Source organism: Bos indicus x Bos taurus, chromosome 17, assembly GCF_003369695.1.
Source record: "Bos indicus x Bos taurus breed Angus x Brahman F1 hybrid chromosome 17, Bos_hybrid_MaternalHap_v2.0, whole genome shotgun sequence".
NCBI classification, from domain to species: domain Eukaryota; kingdom Metazoa; phylum Chordata; class Mammalia; order Artiodactyla; family Bovidae; genus Bos; species Bos indicus x Bos taurus.
Window position 1 is genome coordinate 3,166,851 of NC_040092.1, and position 14,927 is coordinate 3,181,777.

Genomic DNA, 14,927 nt, shown 5'->3' on the forward strand with positions numbered 1-14,927 from the left:
GACTGTGTGTTAAAACAGCCTGTGAGTCCTATTCTACCAAACGCAAGGGCCTGGAAGCAACTTCCTAGGTAGTGTTCAAGAAATACCAGTAATCCTTGGAGATTTTTCAGATGCACTTAGCTTGAACCACTTTCTAGCTCCCAAAGCAGAGTCTTCATGTGCATCTTAGGCTAAATCATTAAGCAAATGGCTCTTGGCTACATTTAGAACACTTCCTGTACCATGCTCTGTCCCTGACCCAGTTGAGTCTCCATCTGACACTTTGCTTCCTCCAGAAGAAAACTGAAGATTTCTGTCCCTTTTCTGCACTTGGTTCTGCTTACTAGATCTCATTTGGATTCTCCAGACTGATAAAAGGCTCTGCCACAAGGAGAAATTTTCTTATCTACAAGTCGGGCTTCCAGGAAGGTCCTTATGCTTGAACTATCAAGAAGCATTTGTTAATGTTTCAGTAAAGTTCAGCCATGAAATTAAAAGACGCTTGCTCCTTGGAAGAAAAGCTATGACCAACCTAGATAGCATATTAAAAAGCAGAGACATTACTTTGCCATCAAAGTCAAAGCTAGTCTAGTCAGAGCTATGGTTTTTCCAGTAGTCATGTATGGATGTGAAAGCTGGACTATAAAGAAAGCTAAGTGCCAAAGAACTGATGCTTTTGAATTGCAGTGTTGGAGAAGACTCTTGAGACTCCCTTGGGCTGCAAGGAGATCAAACCAGTCAATCCTAAAGAAATCAGTCCTAAATATTCATTGGAAGGACTGATCCTGAAGCTGAAGCTCCAATACTTTGGCCACCTGAAATGAAGAACTGACTCATTTGAAAAGACCCTGATGCTGGGAAAGAGTGAAGGTGGGAGGAGAAGGGGACGACAGAGGATGAGATGGTTGGATGGCATCACCGACTTGATAGGCATGAGTTTGAGTAAGCTCCGGGAGTCGGTGATGGACAGGGAAGCCTGGCGTGCTGCAGTCCATGGGGTCACAAAGAGTTGGACACGACTGAGCGACTGAAGTGAACTGAAAGTTCAGCTTCCTGAACAGCAAGTGATACTTGAAAATTTCTGTGGCTTATTGAACTTTTGAAATAGCATTTTAAATTACATTAACCCATTTAAGAGGCAATTATAATTTACTTGAATCTTCAGCCGGAGGGGAGGACAGAGCATTTTAGACTGAGATTCCCTTGCTTAGGTAGTTGTATAAAGTTGGCAAACTGTAGCTTGGTGGAGATAGAAATGTCCTCAGTTAGGAACTAGACTCCAAAGCCAGTTTGGACTTATCTCTGTAGCACTGTAAACTGGCCTTCCTCCTTTTAGTGTACATGGTCTCCTGATTCCAAGACCTGTGCTGTTCCTCCTTTGCCCATGTCAACCTCGTGACTGGAGTCGAAGGGCACCTTGGAAACTCTCGTTTAGCAGCCCTTTCCCTATTTGGGAGGCTCTTCTGTGGCGTTCGTGGTGTACTTGGACCCAGACTACTCTGAGTGACCACTTGTTGCTGCAGCAGCGGCCGCTGCAGGGGGGTTCTTTTTTCCCTTGGAATGGTGGCCTTACTCCGTGGGGTTCCTTCCCATCAGCCAGGATGCCTGGCCACAGCTGCACCGTATTTTACTGTCCAGTGACTGCCCCTCCTCCCAGGCCCTTCGAGCAGGTGCAGGGGGAAACCAGGCGGCTCTCACTGCGCTCCGTTCGGTCTCGCTCCTGGGGTGGGGGGTCTTGGGTTGAATGAGGCTCAGACCTTTGAGTTTTGAGAGCCTGGGAAAGAAAAGTAAACTTTCCCGTTTCCCTCTCCCCTGCTGGCATTGCTAGAAGGAGAAGACCTTTTTGGGCCCAGCTCCACAGGGATCCGCCTTCCAATCATACCCAAGTCACTGCCCTCTGGTGGGTAACCGCCTAGTAATGGCAGCTCCTCCTTTTACAGAAAGGCGAGAGGACCTTCGAGGAGGATTTATGCTTTGTTTTTTGGATGATGGAGCGGGAATGGATCCAAGTAAGTGATGGGCTGATTGCTTCTTTTGGGGAGGATGTAACTAAGCATTTTTATAAAATGCTTATTGTGTTAATTTGTTTTTCTGTTGCCTCACTCTTGTGACTAGAAGGGTGAGGGCAGTTTCTTGCAACATCTCAGGCTTAATTCCACTCCCAGATTTGCCAGGTCTTGTCCTAATGTGGGAGATAGGATCTGAATGGCAGCCTTAAGTCCGTCAGGCTACCTGTCTGTTGACATTGGCTTGCATAACATCCTGGAGCTGGAACTGTGGTGGCCTGCCCCAGCCTAGTTAGTGCGTTCTGGTAATGGAACTAGGACCTCGTGATGGTGGTGCTGACAGGCCAATCGGAGGTTTCCTCCATTTGCCTCCCAGTTGTGAATTTCCTGGCAGAGGTTTTCAGTAGACAGACAGCCCCGCTTGGATTTATTTTTGAGAGCCTGGGAAAGAAAAGCACACTTTGCCCTTTCTCTCTCGCCTGCCTCTTCAGGTGATGCTGCCAGCGTGATCCAGTTCGGGAAGTCGGCCAAGCGAACGCCTGAGTCCACCCAGATCGGGCAGTACGGGAATGGGTTAAAGTCGTAAGTATACCAGAAGCCCGTCACAGGACTCAACAAAATCAAGCGTTGCTCTCCCTGTCACTTCATCACCTTAATCCTGGAACAGGAGGACAGTCAGGAAGGGGTGGTGGCTAGGGACTTAGCAACTGATGGCCAGAAACGTGAACTAAACCAACTTTCAGTCTGGTTTACGCCACAGATGAAAGAGTGTGAATTTCCAGAACCATTGAGGAGGAGAATCTGTAGGCTTCTCTGAGCACTGTGTTCTGGAAGGGTGCCTCCCCTCTGGTTGGAAATTCTCATTTGTACCTGTGATTGAGGATGCTCGTGGTCGTTTTGTGTGCTGGGGATGCATCTGAGGTGGTGAGGGTCTCCCGGTGCAGCATTGTTCCCAGAGCAGCTGGCATGCTTTGTGCCAGGCACTGGGGATCCAGGGTGAGAGACCCAAAGCCTCCCCCACATGGAGGGCCTGGTTGCTGCTCACATGTCCTGCCAGGCCCTGTAGCAGGGACTTACCTTATGTCTTCATATCCCTTGGGACTACTTTCTCAGTCCCTTGGTTCCCACTTGTTTGGTGTGTGGAATGTGTTGTTCTGGTTTTGAGCAAAGCCCCAAGAGAAGGGTTTCTATTTCTGAAATGCTCACTTCCAGCTGTACATACCTTTGGATGGAATAAGATTTATTGGGATTAGAGTTTCTACAGATGGAGTTCTGAGTCATGTTTCTGGTCTTGCTGTGGAAACGTGTTGTGTTCTTTGAGGGTGTGTTTGGCCGGGCAGCAGCATAGGCTGTGCGTCTGTGCAGCAGGCTGGGGCTTGTGCGGGAGAGAGACGATGCCTCCCACGACTGCACAGACCTAATGCCTGGACTTCCCACTCGTCTCTCAGTGTCAGGCACTTAGCACGTGCTGGACACTGTGCTGAAAAACGTCACCTGGGTGATATAGTTTAATCCTCACCCAAGCCCTGTGAGGTGTAGGTACCATGATTCTCAGCTTCAGATGCAAGAAGCAAGGTTTATCTGGGTGGAGTGACTTGCCCAGAGGTGTGAAAATGCCCAGGGGCTGAGGTGTGCACCACGTCTTTCTGATGGCAAGGCCGGAGCTGCTGTCTGCCTCACTTCAGTCAGATGAACCAGGGTTCGGATGTGATATCAGTCACTTACCCTCTGAGGCTCGGCTTCCTCCTTTGTAACGTGGGGTGTAACGCATGTGAGTGGGTTAAGAACTACGTGCTCTCGCTCAGGGCCGTGAGTGCCCTAGCCTGGTTTCTCACTTCTGATTTTCTCTCTCCTTCTTTAATCTTTCCATGCTAAATTTTTGGCCTGCTCTGGTGGACCTGGGGTAGGGTCTGGGAACCTTTCTTTTGCCCCTGACGTGTTCCCTAGGTGATTCTGGTGTGGTCCTCTAAGTCTCCAGCCACTGATGTGTCAGATGTAAGAAGCCTGGACTTCCCTCCGGGATGGTAGGCAGCCTCCTCCCATGTGGTTTCATCAGCTCTATGGCTGCAGACAAGCCCTTTCACCTCTCTGAATGTCTGCTTCCTGCTGTAAAATATGTGTTTCTAATCCCTGACATTCTTCCTTACTGAGCAAGTTTCGGGAGCAGATGAAATGTGAGTCTGAAAGTGCTTAGAAGACCAGGAAGGAAAACACACAGAAGTTGGGAGTGTTGTCATCAGCGTATTTTAGTAGAACGCCTTTTGGGGAGGAGCCATTGAGATGGGGCCATCTAGTGTTCAGACTGAATTCATTTTGAGATGAATTTAGAAATTAAGAGTTTCAGGAGGAAGTGATTTGTGGTGAGAAGAGGGCTAAGAAGCAGAGAAGTCAGCAGAGAAGTGGCATTTTTGAGTGGTTGCTATTTATTTCCCCTCCAAGGTCAGGATCAAAGACAGAGGGAAGAGGCACAAAAGGGAGGTTTTGCCAAATTAGGGCATGAGCAGGCTTTGACAGAAGGCAAGCTGGCTCGCCGCATTTTGCTTCTGGTAGGCTTCAGGGAGGAGAAGGCGATGGCACCCCACTCCAGCACTCTTGCCTGGAAAATCCCATGGATGGAGGAGCCTGGTAGGCTGCAGTCCATGAGGTCGCTAAGAGTCGGACTCGACTGAGTGACTTCACTTTCACTTTTCACTTTCCTGCATTGGAGAAGGAAATGGTAACCTGCTCCAGGGTTCTTGCCTGGAGAATCCCAGGGACGGGGGAGCCCAGGGACGGGGGAGCCTGGTAGGAGGCCGTCTATGGGGTCGCACAGAGTCGGACACGACTGAAGTGACGCAGCCGCAGCAGCAGCAGGCTTCAGGAGGAGGACCATGGGATTGTGTGGGGGAGGGAGCATTGCCAGTGCCTCGAAAAACGGAGAACGAGAGACATAACTTGGCAGCCCCCAGGGTGTCTCTGGATAGTGTCCTGGAGTTTTCCCGAATGTTTGGGGAAGTGGGTCATGGCATTCACTCGTGTGCTTGGCATGCCGGCCCGGCTTGTGTTTGTACACAGAAGAGAGTAGTAAGGTTTCGCACCACCATCACCGCCCTGGGGTCTTAGAGGACTAATGAGGTAACAGAAGCTGCTCAGGAGACGGGAACCGCGTGGCCATTGTTCGGTGGGCACCCCTCCGCCAGGGTTTCACGCTTTTACCCTGTTTCATATTGTTGGGAAAGGTGTGTCCTTGTCTGCTCCTCAGAAGGATTAACTCGGCCAAGTTGAGGAAGGGGCAGTTGATTCCATTCAGACTTCTGCCTTCTGGAAGTCAGCCTCGAGGCATATTTCTCAGAAATCACTCGGGTCCTACAGCAGGAACCAGTGGCTTAATGAGTAGACATAACAATACAATTCAAGACCCAGGATGGCTGTGGTTATAGGCCGTGAGCCAGTGGTAGAACGCCTTGAAACTCTTCAGCAGTGATGCTTTGCCTGGTTAGCCCTGTATTTGGCTGAGCCTCAAGGTCACCCTGGTTTTTGGAGGACTTGTGAGCACAGGTATTGTGGGCTGTTCCCTTCTCCTGACAGTGCTGTTCTTCAACGAGTGGATGGGGTGGGTTAGTGTCAGCGGAGCAAGGACAGGGTGAGAGCTGGATATGCTCAGCGTGGAAGTCGACGTGTTGAAGGTGTTACTGGAGTGAAGCCTGTGTGGCTGGGAGGTGCCCAGAGCACGGAAGCGACAGGCTGGGGCTGGTGCTCGGTGGTGAGACAGGAGAGAGCCTAGTGTGGTGGGGCCTTGTGGAGAAGGTGGTAAGGAGAGCTGGGCCCGTGAAGGGCAGGAGGAGGAGTGTCACAGGGGAGGAAGGGGTTCAAGGGCTGTGGCGTTCAGCGGGGGGTCCTGGGCCCCAGGGACGCCTTCAGGAGAATCCTCCAAAGGCAGTTTCATCACACCCAGAGCAGGGATTTGCCCTTTTTTCAGTCGAGCTTTTGATTCCCTGGGAGAGTAATCCTTGTCTGCTTCCCTTTCAGGGGCTCGATGCGCATCGGGAAGGATTTTATCCTCTTCACCAAGAAGGAAGACACCATGACCTGCCTCTTCCTGTCACGCACCTTTCATGAGGAGGAAGGCATTGATGAGGTGGGTCCCCTCCTCACGTTCCCAGTCACCATCCCACGTCTCCCGGTTCTGTCCAGACTCTTCTCGCAGGTCACTTGTATGCTGGGCTTGTTGGGGTTTCAGAATTGCAGCCACATCCCCGGTTAGGGGATTAGCCAATTGGTTGTATGAATTAGTTAAGGGGTTAAGGCAGGTATCATTTCACAGCTTCAGAGAACAGTTGTTCTAAGAATGGGGCTGCACATGGCAGGAGCCAAGAAGTGCATTTGTATCTCTCCTAGATCTGCAGCTTGAGTTTGGTCCTGGGGTGTGGGGCGGGGCTAGGGGTGTCCCTCCAGAGAGCTGTTTTATCAGGGGGAGTGTATGGGGCCTCCCCCACTACGGGTGGAGACCACAGCTGGTGATAATAATAGGAAGAGCGCTGTCTTTCCGGTGTGATGGTGATTCAGTGCCATGTGCCCTGAGTGCATTTTCTGTTCACCGTCGGTATCAGAAAGGCAGTCTGATTACCCGCAGGGGCCTGGGTGGGTAGTGAAGCAGGTAAACACATGGGAAATCAGTGTAAGTTCTTCGGTAAGTGGCAACTGTCACTCGGCCCCAGCTGATTATTGTTACACTAGAAGAAAGGCCTAATGACTCTAGAATATTCTGATTTTGAAACCTTTTGGTAATTAAAAACATAAGTTACCCAGCTGATTCTGGGCCTGGTGGCTCAGATATCTGCAGAGCTGGTCTGGTGAGGTCCATGCCCGCTCACTGGAGGATCATGGAAGGCCTTGGCCTGCCCAGCCTCAGGCTGGACTACCTCCTTTGCTGTGAGAAATGGAGGCAAGAGGTTGAGAAAGGAGGCTGAGCGGGTCGGCAGAGAACATGTCTGTCGTGTAAGCGGGCGGATTTGGTCAGAGTTTCAGTGGCTTTCATCTGTGTTGGCTGGCTGTGCTTAGACGGGCCCTGGCCTTGTTTAGATGTGAGGTTGCATCGCAGTAGATGAGCTCGTGTGCGTTTTCTTGGTGAGCCAGAGAGCATTTGCCTTTTCAGTGAGTCAGGTGCCGCAGCAGGAGAGCATTCTTGGGAAGGAGGGGCCGGAGGGTGCAGCCCCTGCTGGGCTCTTCGGGTCTTTTCGTGAATGACTGAGGGTGGCAGGAGGAGGGGTGCATGTCAGTAGAAGTGGTCCAGGTCCTGAGAGTGGGTGGGGGCTTGGCAGATGGTAGAAGCCTCTGGAGAACAGGGAGGGCAAGTTGGACTTGACCCCCAGGCCTTGGGAAGTGTGTGAGACTTTATTAAAAGCAGCCACTAAAGGGAATCTAAGCAGGGGTGTGACAGTGTCAGATTCTCTTTGGAAAAATCAGTTTGGCTATTTGGTGGCTGGACTGGAAAGATCAGGGCACTGGTGTTTAGAGGCCGTGGCTGTTTGTAGCCTGGCGGGACTCCAGCAGGAAGTTGGATAAATATGAGTGGTCGTCATCTCGTGGGGCCTCAAATTTGGTGGTCAGTCAGTTGGACAGGGGAAGGGGAAGGAGGAGGGTTTGTGGACGGCTGAGGTCCTAGTGTGCAGGGGAAGCCAAGAGAGTGGCGACACCGAAAGAAAAGGAGCTGTGTTCCCACGGCAGGCGATGCCAAAAGCGGTGAAGTGCCCACAGGTTAAAGCGATGCGATTGTCACCTGGGATGCTGAGAAGGATGAGAGGCGTGGCGAGAGGCACAGATCATAGAACACAAATGGAGCTCAATACCCCTGGCCAAAAAGCTAGGTTGAAATTTTTTCCTTACTTGGTGCTAGAAGGTCACTGTTTTGGATCCTGCTCTAGTGTGAACTCAGCCAAGATTTTAAAATAAGATCATTTTCAGCTGGGTAGGAATGTGTCCAAACCAGCCCCAGGGTTGGTTCTTAGAAACCAGTGAAGTGCCTCAGAACTCTTAACAGTTTATCACCACAGAGCTTGTTAAGTCACAGAGTCCCCTTCTGCACAGGGTGGGCATCAGTTTCGACCCTGCTGGGGTGCAGAGCTTGTTCCCTCGGGAGAGGGAATCCCAGGCCACAGGGCTCCCTGGGAGCTGCGGGAGGTTCAGTTGATGCCTCTGGAGAAGTGGCATTTGCTGTAGGGTTTTTGAAGAATGAGTAGGACTTTTTCCCCCTAGCTTTACTGAGGTATAATTGACAAGAGTAGGATTTTTTAGAAGATTACTTAGATGTAAGATTAAATCTCATACATATGACAGGGCATATTAAAACTGGGTGTATGTAACTGAATCGCTTTGCTATAGAGCAGCAGTTAACACTGTAGATCATAAAGCAGGTACTCACATAGCCACCATCATAGACTGAGGCTGGGGGTCCCTCTGTGCCCCTCACCCACCATATCCTCACTTCACCTCCGAAGAAGCTGCTTTGGGGATGATCGTTTCCTTGTTTTATAGTTCTGTCCCCTGTGTATGCATTTGTGAACAGTAGTTTAGTTTCCTAGTTATGAATTTTATATAAATGGACCCGTACTGTAGGGTTGTTTTTAACTTAACAGCAGGATAACTGCTTTACAGCGTTTTGTGGTTTTCTGTCATACATCAACAAGGGGACCCACGCCCCTCCTTGCGGAGCTCCCCCCTCGGCTTTGTTGTTGATTCTGTACGCTGCCGCTTTCACGTCACTGTGAGCTCCGTCTCTGCTGACGCAGTAGCTGTAGGTGGTTCATTTTCATCACTGCCCAGAATTCCGTGCTATGAATACGCTGTAGTTTAGCTTATCTGTTCCGTAGTTATTGCTGTTTTTCTTACACATGTGTCGGTAAGTACATACAGGAATTTCTCCTAGGGTAGATAACTGGGGTAGAATTGCTGAGTTGTAAGTTATGTCTGTGTGTACCTTCAGATTCACTTCAGTTCAGTTGCTCAACTGTGTCCGACTCTCTGCGGCCCCATGGACTGCCACACGCCAGGCCTCCCTGTCCATCACCAACTCCTGGAGTTTACTCAAACCATGTCCATTGAGTCGGTGATGCCATTCAGCCATCTCATCCTCTATCATCCCCTTCTCTTCCTGCCTTCAATCTTTCCCAGCATTGGGGTCTTTTCAAATGAGTCAGTTCTTCGCATCAAGTGGCCAAAGTATTGGAGTTTCACTAGATAGTTGGAAATATATTTTGCTTAGGGGAAAAAGTCGAATTATTACCAAAATGGGGGGGTGACCAAGGACATCCCAAGCAGGGACCTGCTCATGCAGAGACCGCCTGGCCATCAACCAGCATATGTACCCAGAGGACCTAGCACCTGAGGCTGAGCCTTGGGAAGGGGCCAAAGCTAGAGCCTCTGCCACCTGGCTGGAGACTCTGGGCCAGTGTGGAGCCACTGTGGGGAAGGACAAGATGGATGCGTATTTGGGGGGAAGGCTGTTCTGGGGCTTCCTTCAAAGCATCTGTTGTGCTTACTCCAAAGGTGATAGTCCCGTTGCCCACTTGGAATGCTCGGACCCGGGAACCTGTCACAGACAACGTGGAGAAGTTTGCCATTGAGACAGAACTCATCTACAAATACTCTCCCTTCCGCAATGAAGAGGAGGTGATGACTCAGTTCATGAAGATTCTTGGGGACAGCGGTAAGGAAGCTTTGCACCTGCAGCTCTAGCATCGGACCGTGCCAGAGCCCTGAGTGGTGTGGGGTTGGCTGGGGTTGCCTGGCAGAACCATAGGAGGATTTCTGTTTCCTAGGAACGCTGGTAATCATCTTCAACCTCAAACTCATGGATAACGGAGAGCCAGAGCTGGACATAGTCTCAAATCCACGGGATATCCAGATGGCAGAGACTTCGCTGGAGGGCACGTGAGTGTGGCTGGGGAGGGAGGCAAAGGGAGGTGGCCTGAGGGGAGGGGTGAGCATGTGCCCTGAACTCCCCAGCTTTAGAGCTGGCAAATCTAAGAATGCATGTCTTCCTGCCATGAGGCAGAAGGGATGAATAGGATGACAGCAGGTCCTCAGCTAATCCAGATCCTTGCCCCAACTCCTTAACTGAGGAAGAGACAGAGGCCTAGAGGGGCGCAGAATTGCCGAGTCTATAGTGGGGATGTGGTGGGCATGTGCCCACCCAGGGAAAGCACCCCTCGACAGCAAAAGCCGAGGTGGGAAGTGGAAAGGTGGAGAGCCTGAGGAGAGGCTGTGCAGCCAGCCCTGGAGTGGCCTGGGAGTGGGGCAGAGACAGACGCTCTGTTCCCGCACCTCCAGGAAGCCAGAGCGCCGCTCCTTCCGTGCCTATGCTGCCGTGCTCTACATTGATCCCCGGATGCGGATCTTCATCCATGGGCACAAGGTGCAGACCAAGCGGCTCTCCTGCTGCCTGTACAAGCCCAGGTAGGGGCCTGCCCACCTGGGCCTGCTGTTTCCTCAGGCCTAGGATGGGGCCTGACCAAATGTCTTTGGGGCATTGTTGGAGTCGTGGTGGATGAGTGGCTGACAGTGTTGACTGCATTTGGGCCTTTAAACTGCTTGCGATTTACTGCGGAGAAACTTGTTGGGTACTGAGGGAGGGGTGGAGCTGGCTCAGGGGGCTCGCTGAATGTGCCTTCTGAGGTGGAGGGTGCTCAGCTGGCACAGGGGGCTATGTCAGTGAGTGCAGGGAGGCTGCTTTTCAGAGATGGAACAGGAGGCAGAGGGCAAGTGGAGTAGGGAATTGAGTCTTTTTGCTAAAAGAAACCCAGCTTCGACTCACGGGGTGGCCGGCGAGGACCTTTGCTGCCCTGGGTCCCTCTTACTTGGGCCCTGAGGTTACCTACCTCTCCCCCAGGATGTACAAGTACACATCAAGCCGGTTCAAGACCCGTGCGGAGCAGGAGGTGAAGAAAGCTGAGCACGTGGCGAGGATTGGTAATGAACCCTTGGGCAGGAGGGTTGGCAGGATTGTCTGGGGACTTGTGGCAAAAGCAGGATCCAGGCAAAAGCTCCATCCAGCACCCAGGGTGGGCTGTCCTGAACCTCTGCTCCGGTTCCTCTTGTACCCTCCCTCCATGTTCCAGTCGCCTCAGCAGTTTTTCTCCCCAGGCTACTCCTTCACCCATTTATAGGCACTTACCTAAAGCAGCACTAACTCCTTAGCTCATCTGCCCAAAGCGAAGAATCCCACGCTGGCCTCTGGCGCAGATACTCATGAAATTGGTTTTCTTGACTCCAGGGCAAAAATTTCAAGGTCTCTCATGCTGGCAGAGCTTCTTGGCCGCTTGCAGAGAGTGATTTGCTGAGGATGTTGGAAACTTGCAGCTCCTACTGACCGTTTAGTTTTTGCTGCCTTGGGCAGTTTTTTATTTGTCTGATTTATTTGTAGAGTTGGGAAAATGTGTCTATTTTCCTCGCAGCCTCCTTGACTTTCCAAGCAAGTCTGTGCTCCGGCGCTCCCGTGTTCCCGGACAGTGTCAAACATCGCATCCCATGGGGACTGCACACTAAGGGGGAATTGACCAAGAGTTTTGACCTTTTGCATCCTTATCATGGTTTCTTCTTCTGGATTTCAGCTGAAGAGAAGGCACGGGAGGCAGAGAGCAAAGCTCGGACGTTGGAAGTGCGCCTGGGCGGAGACCTCACGCGGGACTCCAGGGTGAGACTCAGCGTTGCTGACCTGGCTCCATGTCCTGCCAATCATGAACCCTTGCGCTAAAGCTGTGAAATGGGATATGTTGATGTTTCTGTAGTCACTATTGCACACTCATGGCACCTTGCCACACGAGGAGGACACTGTTATAGTATCCTCAGTTTATAGAAGGAAATGGAAGAGGGTCGATTGCCCAGGTCACACGCAGTAGTAATGGTCGAAGCAGTTCTCTGCCCCTCCTCTGCCATATGCACCTCTGTAGACTGTGGCTTTGGTTGGGGTTGTTTCCTTAATGTCAGCAACTCTGATAACATGAAGCACAGGTTTTGAACTTGTCCCTAGTAAGGGCCCTTTTCTGCAGAAAGCTAAATTTCCAGGTCTGGTCTTGGCGTCCACATGATTCAAAGTGAGCAGTTCAGGCCTGTTGTTGCGACATTCCCAGCTGTGGCCCAGAGGCCTTCCTCTCCTTATCTGGAGCTGGCGTGTGTCTCTAGGTGATGTTGCGGCAGGTCCAGAACACAGCCATTACTCTGCGCAGGGAAGCCGACGTCAAGAAGCGGATCAAGGAGGCCAAGCAGCGGTGAGTGCCCGGCCGCCCGCGGCTCTGGTGTAACCATGTACTTCTGTGTGGATGATGGACAGAGAGCTCGAGGCCTCCCTCCCCACCCTGCTCGGTTGCCCTCTGTCACACATGGCTCCCTTGAGAAAGCCTTTAGTGCTGTGATTCCCAGGAGTGGCTCCTGGCTCAGCTCCCTCCTGAGCCAGGACTCGGCGGGCGGAACCGGCACCGTGAGTGGGGCACCAGCCTGTCCTCCGGGCACTGTCTCGCCTTCCCTCCCCTTCTCTCTCTCGCCTCTGCTCTCTCCCCACCTTTCCTGTCCTTGTCCTCTTCCCTTCCTTTTTAGTTTTTCTTTTCATTGAAAGCGTGGATAAAGTGCTCATCATATGGAGCTTGTAAAATATAGGACGTGTAAGAAATACAATTGTAAAGTTCCTTATATGTCTCCCACTTGGTGATACCGACTCTTAATTTTTATCCCTGGTTACAGATATAGAATAATGCTATAGGTTGAGTTCGTTCCTTTTCATCTAAACTGGGCATTTGTCATGCTCATTGCATGATCTCCGTGTCTGCCTGCGCGTCTGGAGTCTCTGCAGGCTCGGTGTGAGTCCTGCTTGCTTCTTGACCTCCTCACCACAGGCCTAGGTGTCCAGTTTCTGTCTTGTGAGTCCGTCCACTGGTTGTCTGTCTGCTCTTCAGTTTCCATGATTTTGTTAACATCCCATGAGATGTTTGTTCTCTCACATGTTCATTGTTCTTGTGAATTTTTGTCTCTTTAAAATTACTGTCACATTGGTGGAGTGTTTATGCAGACTGTAGTGAAAGTGTTAGTCGCTCAGTTGTGTCTGACTCTCTGTGATCTCGTGAACTGTAGCTCACCAGGCTCCTCTGTCCATGGAATTCTCCAGGCAAGAATACTGAAGTGGGTTGCCATTCCCTTCTCCAGGGGATCGTCCCAACCCAAAGATCGAGGATTGAACCCGAGTCTCCTACATTGCAGGCAGATTCTCTACTGTCTGCAGATTACCTTGTGTTTATTCCAAAGTACAGCTATCTTTGCAGAGATTTGCAGCAGCTTCACAGAATCTGCTTCATTCTTAAATCCATTCCTGTTTGATACCAAAAGCCAAAGTCATTTGCTTTTAATTAGGGGGAACTAAGAGTGACTGCACAGTGACCTTACTGAGTCTTAACAGGTTGCATATTGAATGCAAAGGCAAAACGTCTAAGTGTTTCAAGTTTCAGCTTAATCATAAACACTATGGTGTGTGTTAAGGGGTTGATCTGCTTGAATTTATCTTTCGCCTTCTCAGAGCACTTAAAGAACCTAAGGAACTGAACTTTGTTTTTGGGGTCAACATTGAACACCGGGACCTGGATGGAATGTTCATCTACAACTGTAGCCGCCTGATCAAGATGTATGAGAAAGTGGGCCCACAACTGGAAGGTGGCATGTGAGTGCTGCCAGGGAGGGCTTCTGCGTGGACAGGTGGTGGGTGGGCTTTGGCCAGTGGGTGAGCGCGGTGTCTCCCTTTGTCTCCTGCAGGGCGTGCGGCGGGGTTGTCGGGGTCGTTGATGTGCCCTACCTGGTCCTGGAGCCCACACACAACAAGCAGGACTTTGCGGACGCCAAGGAGTACCGGCACCTCCTGCGGGCCATGGGGGAGCACCTGGCGCAGTACTGGAAGGACATCGCCATCGGTAGTGCCGCGCCCCTCCCTGCCAGCTGGCGCCCTCCTCCCTGCCAGCCGGGGTCCTCCCCGTCCAGGGGCCTGATGCCTCACTCGACTCCTCACTCAACACACGGCTGTTTGCCTTCCAGCCCAGCGGGGAATCATCAAGTTCTGGGATGAGTTTGGCTACCTCTCTGCCAACTGGAACCAGCCCCCGTCCAGTGACCTGCGCTACAAGCGGCGGCGATCCATGGAGATCCCAACCACCATCCAGTGTGGTGAGCTGGGTGTCATGCAGCCCCTCTCCCCGGCTCCTTTCCATCATGGCCCCGTGCTGGTCTCTGCACTGCGCTGACAGTCAGGGACTTCTGTCTCGCTGGGTATACCAGTCTGTCTGGTGATGGCCCTGGGAACTCAGTCTTGGGACTGTGCCTTGCCCATGTGTTCCACCTGAATGAGGCAGGAGGTCATCTAACCCAGTGTGGTACCACATGGGTAGAAATGTGAGTGATGACTGAGCCAGGATCCTGCTGGAAGCAGGAGAGGGCTGGGGCCGCTGAGGGTGTATGAATAAAGTTTCCATCCTTGCTGGAATCACTGTCCCTGGTAAGAGTGACTGTTCTGTTAGGAAGGCAGAGGTGGAGCCAGGCTGAGGATCTTTGCATAGACAGTCAGGGGCATCTCTGTCTTGGGCCTGGCTGGGAGGAGCCTGACTGTTATTGGTGGGCATGCCGACGCTTGGGGGTGTTTTTTGTGTCACAGATCTGTGTCTGAAGTGGCGGACACTCCCCTTTCAGCTGAATTCTGTGGAGAGAGATTACCCTGACACTTGGGTTTGCTCCATGAACCCTGATCCTGAGCAGGACCGGTGAGCTCTTTTTCTAACAAGGAGTTTGTGGGCATCCCCCCACACCCCCTGAGCTTCCTCCACCCTTCTACTGTGCTTCTTGAGGTCACTGCTCTATCCTTACATCTCTGTCTTGCTGTGCATACTAAGTGCCTGGAAATACAGAAGCGTGTCCTGCAGTGAGTATTCTGTGCGT

At 51.6% G+C, this 14,927-nt stretch overlaps 1 protein-coding gene across 10 annotated transcripts in view; it reads left to right on the plus strand.

The window, feature by feature from the left end:
• The window catches only part of MORC2 (MORC family CW-type zinc finger 2), a 42,693-nt gene that overhangs the window by 19,103 nt on the left and 8,663 nt on the right, over positions 1-14,927 (plus strand). For all 10 annotated transcript variants that reach the window (XM_027566287.1, XM_027566292.1, XM_027566283.1 and 7 more), the window contains 13 exons: positions 1,920-1,988; positions 2,477-2,567; positions 5,994-6,102; positions 9,510-9,669; positions 9,782-9,893; positions 10,293-10,418; positions 10,852-10,931; positions 11,573-11,655; positions 12,144-12,229; positions 13,525-13,665; positions 13,758-13,912; positions 14,034-14,162; positions 14,647-14,752. In XM_027566287.1, coding sequence (XP_027422088.1) covers positions 1,920-1,988; positions 2,477-2,567; positions 5,994-6,102; positions 9,510-9,669; positions 9,782-9,893; positions 10,293-10,418; positions 10,852-10,931; positions 11,573-11,655; positions 12,144-12,229; positions 13,525-13,665; positions 13,758-13,912; positions 14,034-14,162; positions 14,647-14,752 — 1,447 coding nt within the window. The remainder of the gene's footprint in view (positions 1-1,919; positions 1,989-2,476; positions 2,568-5,993; positions 6,103-9,509; positions 9,670-9,781; positions 9,894-10,292; positions 10,419-10,851; positions 10,932-11,572; positions 11,656-12,143; positions 12,230-13,524; positions 13,666-13,757; positions 13,913-14,033; positions 14,163-14,646; positions 14,753-14,927) is intronic.